Here is a 5146-nt window from a genome sequence, read left to right as displayed (position 1 = left end):
ATCATCAACAACGAAATTGGGAATTCGGTGGCTGCTGCTACCACAGGACAGGATATCTGAAAGGTCTTTGTCCTCCTGTGGGCATAGTTAGGCTTATGATGATGGTGAACGCACGGTGAAAAAAAGAAAGGAGATTCAGAGACAACACCATGAATACGAGGGGCCAGTTGAAGACAACTGAAGTATTTTGCAACCGTTCATTCCGGTTTTAATTTACTTTGTCTTCGCCCACTGATCGTTGCTTCTCGATGTTGTAGATTGTAGACATAACCTCACCCTTTTCGCGGCATAAACGTTCCAATGACATGCACCAGAGCGTTCGGAGCCCACGTCGCACTGACAGACAAGCGCCAATGTAGACTAATAACGGAACATTAAGCGCTTGGAACACCTGCCCAGATTTACCTGCGCTGACTCTGTCTCGGGTGAGAATGTGTGGAGTAGTTTGGGGTCGAATTAGTTGATCATAATCGCCGTTGATCGGCCGGACTGGTTGCGGTGTCATTGAGGTGGCTGGCGGCTATGGCTGCGACTGGCCGTTTGCATTCCGACCTCTGTTTGACTTTCTGACGACTGGCGTCACGGCCAGACAAACTGAAGCGAAGCGACCTACAAGAACAGCCCACGGACGGAGCTTTGCCCACTGTTTGAAAGACAGTCACTCGCTATATATTGCAGCATAAAATGTATTATGGGGATTGCTTTTCTCTTTGTCGTTGCTGTTCACCATGGGTTTGCTTTTGATTGCTTTCCACATGTGCCGAAATTTTTTGCCTGTTCGTTGGAGGAATTGGATGAGGAATTGGAGGAATTGTGATAGCAATTCCTCACAGCGCATATAAACAAAGATATCAGTTAAAAATGATTGCGCTTACATGAGATGTTCACTACAGCTGAATAACAATAGAGAACAAAGTACACGAGGATAACAGAGGGGCCTCCTAGTATCACACCCGTACACTGCTTGTACAAGTGAGGATAGCGTACTGCGCGCACGCGTGGATAGCAATCTGTTTATCTATTTTATTCTGGATGTTCATGAGCACTTCGAAGATGGAGAGTAGAAATGAGAAGAGTCGAAAAATGTGTCCCTCGATCAATTCATCAATCTTAACAAAGTTAGCTCTTAGATCCACTGGCATAGCATTATGGGTATTGAATGCTCAAGAAAAGGCGACGGACGACAGAACAAGACGACGCCTGTCCGTTTCAATCCTGTCGTTTCTTTCTTTTTCCTGTGCCTTTAATTTCTAGGATAAATGAACTGTTCTGGGAGTCCCGCTGAGAGAAACGAAATGAGAAGGTTCCCCAATGCTTAAAGAAATAACCTACTCCGTGCAAATCATCACTGTAATCTCTGTAATACAAGTAATCCACATTTACTTATCAGCGTCCTTTCCTCTTTTGTTACTATCAAACGGAGTAACAAGAAGCTAAATGCTTTATAACTTTATAAACGTTGCCTTCTTTGACATAGGTTCTTTCCTTACGGAGCGTCCAAGTGTATCAAGTGTATAAATTTTGCTTCTACCAAGTGTTTGAACGGGAAGCCTTGATTTTGCAATCGCCTTTTATAACTGTTTCAGGAACGAACAGTCTGAGGAAGCGATGAACGTTGAGAATTACAAATCCATCGATGGCCTGCAGATGCATCGACTCTTTCACGAGGACACAGTACGCGCAGTATTCTCCTACAGACCACGCCACGACGATGTATTTCTCGCATCATTTCCCAAGTCCGGCACAACCTGGACGCAGTACCTCATCCTGAGTATTCTGTCCAGGGGAAACCCACCAAAAACAGTCGCTGATTTCCTGCTGTCTTCTCCCTATCTCGAGCTCATGGGTGTCGAAGCCGCAGCGAAGATGCCTCGGCCAGGCCTGCTCAAGACTCACCTACCTGCTCACAAGGCTCCTTACTCAGAGGATGCCAAGTACATCTACGTTGCGAGAAACCCTTACGACGTGTGCGTTTCTTTTTACTATCACCTAAAGGGGTTCACTCCAAAAAGGATAAAGGACGTATCGTTCGCGACGTTCCACGAACGATTCATCGCTGGGAAGCTGTCGTATGGAGACTACTTCGACCACCTTCTGTCCTGGTACGAGTACCGCGACAGGTCAAATGTACTGTTCTTCACTTACGAAGAAATGAAGAGGGATACGGGATCGTGGGCTCTGAAGATTGCCGAGTTCCTCGGAGAAGAGTACGCAAGCGACCTTCGAAGTGACCGAGGGCTGCTGGAAAAAGTTTTAAACGCCACAAGTTTTGAGAGTATGAAGGGACTCTTCTTCAGTAACATAAACAATGTATTGATACCGGAGCTGCTTAGTCTGCCGCCCGAGAAAGCCTTGAAGTCTGTCGAAGTGTACCGTGATTCGTGGTTCCAGAGGGAGGAAATGCACGAGTGTGAAAGCTTCATCCGCAAGGGTACAGTGGGTGACTGGAAGGCTCACTTTACTCCCGAGATGATAAGGAAAACTAAAGAGTGGATTAAAAGGAAGACCGAGGGATCTGACATCATGCAGTTCTGGAGCGATATTGAGCTGCCATAATTTTCCTGTTTTATTAAGCAAATACTTTGCATAATGTGCTTACTTCGAAACACAGAGTACGCTTTGCATAGCTGCTTTAAGATTGGAGGTCCAGTGGGAATCTTCAATAAACAGACTTGCCTTCTATTGAAGTCGAAGGGGTAAGCTATGTATGGCCGCCAGTCGTTTGTTGTGAGGCGAAGTGGGCTGGAGTATTTTCTTTATGGACCGAAATTTGCAACAATCGTTACATCTTTCTTTAACTTTAGTTAAAGAGAATTCAGAGAGATAGTTTCTGAAAATTGAGAGGAAACACGTTCGTTCTTTGGCTTTGTAACACAAGCAGCAGATTTATGTGCGTGTGAATGAAAATAAATGCTGCACGCTGCAGCTTTGTTGTCGTTGTTGTGACTGAAGGAAGAATGGAAAGGAAAGTGCACGGGCCTGCCCACTGGCTGGGGCTGTGCGACAATCGCTGCCACGTGCAGACAGAGGAGAGTTGAGACATGAGAGGAACGATTGAAAGAGACGTACTTTTCAAAACTGCGTCCGCCCAAGCGATGACGTCGGTTTTATGAACAGATGAACTAAAGTGGCTGTTTGGGTTTGTTGGTCAGTGATCATGGTTAAAGAATGCAGTGCGAAAAGACAAGGACAAACGAGGAAGTGTACAGGACTCGCGCTGACTGCCAACACATTTATTCAAAGAAAGGATCAGCTTTTATAATGCCATCCAAGACCCACGTGACCAGATAAAGCAGCAGGCGTTTTATGAACAGATGAACTAAAGTGGCTGTTTGGGTTTGTTGGTCAGTGATCATGGTTAAAGAATGCAGTGCGAAAAGACAAGGACAAAGGATGGGCTTGGCAGCACAGCAGCAATGGCCACGTCCGCTCACCTGCGTCGCCTCTTTGTTGCACAGGTACTGGTGCTTGCTCTTGGGCCGCTAGGTCCAATTGAGGGTATCAACGCCGGCATCGAGGGGGTCGTGGGCGCCCCGGTCCTTCCTGCGCCGCCGCCTGTACGTGTCGTCGCTCGGATCCACTTTCCAGCCCGCCTACAATCGCCTGACCCAGCTCAACACTCCCAGTGCCCTCGGCCCCCCCAGCTTTCCGTGTGGCCTGTCTTGGACCGTTGCATCAGCAACGACTCGGCTATCTGGCTGAATGTGGCGCATGCGCGCCTTGGACCACTCCCTCCCCTCTCTACATCGATCATCGGCATACGTGCTACTACGTCACCAACCCGTGAATGGCATAAAAGGACCACTCCACTTCCCGCCGCCTTTTATGGGCTTGGCAGCACAGCAGCAATGGCCACGTCCGCTCACCTGCGTCGCCTCTTTGTTGCACAGGTAAATTACCGCTACCCACTATTTGCAAAGCGTACCGGTCATGCTGCCTTGCTTGTGCTGCCAAGCCCACAGTGTTGTTTAGTGATTGCCCATGACTGTATCAGTGTCATTCATCAATTACTAATCTTGGCAGGTGACGTCGAGGAAAATCCCGGACCTAACACCCGCTCTACTGATGCATCAGATGAAATAATGGAAGCCTTGAACGAAATACGTACTGGGCAAGCAGCTTTGTTAGGAGAAATGAAAAGCATTCGGTCAAAATTGTCCCAGAATGATAAAACATTCGATGAAATTAAAACAAGGCTCGTCAAAATAGAAGAAGATTGTTCAACCTTTGCTGCGATTCGGAAAGATATTAGCGATGTGCGAGCGCTTGCGGAGCAAAATTCAGTTGAAGTTGCTAATCTGTCTTCCAAAATGGCTGATTTTGAAGATAGATCCCGCAGAAACAATTTATTATTTTTCGGCTTGTCAGACACTGACAATGAATTATGGGCCGAGTCTGAAAAGTTGGTTACGGAGTTATGTAGGGATAATCTCGACGTCACAATCTGCCCCATGGATGTTGAAAGAGCGCACAGGCTTGGAAAGTTTCAAAGCGACAAGAAACGACCTATCATCGTCAAATTCGCTCACTTCAAAACTAGAGATAAAGTTCTTTCTTGCGCTAAGAAACTAAAAAACAGTAACTACAGAATCTCGGAAGACTACTCAAAACCAACCCTCTTTGTTAGGAAACAGTTACTGCAATTTGCGAAACTCCAACCACAGACATACAAACTCCGCCATAATAAACTAATTATTGATAACACTGTCTATATTTTCGACCATTCCTCACAGAAAGTAGTCCCCCTCCACCCCCTGCCCTCCTCCCTCCGCACGCCCTCCCCCGTCCGCACTCCCTCCCCCGACCGCACGCCATAGCTACTGCATAAACCTCCCGTCACTCCGAAGCTCTCCTCCTTGTCCTTCCTTTACACTAATATCCGAAGCCTCCTGCCCAAACTTGACGCCCTTGAAAGCCTTACGCGCACAATAGACAGCAACATATTCATACTCACTGAAACTTGGCTAACATCAGCCATACATGACTCTGAAATACTTTCCGTTTTTCCCAACTACACCATTTTCCGTCGCGACAGAACTAATAGACGGGGAGGAGGCGTACTAATAGGAACCCATGATTCGCTTCGTTGTTCTGAAATTAAAACTTCATCCCCTCTAGAAATATTGTTCATTCAGTGCCACGCTTC

The 5146-nt window shown here is 46.9% G+C and overlaps 1 protein-coding gene across 1 annotated transcript; it reads left to right on the top strand.

Annotated features, from left to right (window-relative positions):
- The first annotated feature begins 1595 nt into the window (after window positions 1-1595).
- Window positions 1596-2688, top strand: LOC149332043 (sulfotransferase 1C2-like). Its single transcript, XM_089555669.1, has one exon. It carries the CDS (start codon window positions 1609-1611, stop codon window positions 2554-2556), a length of 948 nt encoding a protein of 315 aa, XP_089411795.1. The 5' UTR covers window positions 1596-1608; the 3' UTR covers window positions 2557-2688.
- Window positions 2689-5146: the final 2458 nt, after the last annotated feature.

The sequence above is a fragment of the Amblyomma mixtum genome, chromosome 8 (genome assembly GCF_055824585.1).
Source record: "Amblyomma mixtum isolate Tamu chromosome 8, ASM5582458v1, whole genome shotgun sequence".
NCBI lineage: Eukaryota > Metazoa > Arthropoda > Arachnida > Ixodida > Ixodidae > Amblyomma > Amblyomma mixtum.
This window is presented reverse-complemented; position numbering and strand designations above follow the sequence as displayed.

Excerpts from the sequence above, each read along its gene's own strand:
- LOC149332043 (XM_089555669.1), top strand. The coding sequence starts at position 1,609 with ATGAACGTTGAGAATTACAAATCCATCGATGGCCTGCAGATGCATCGA.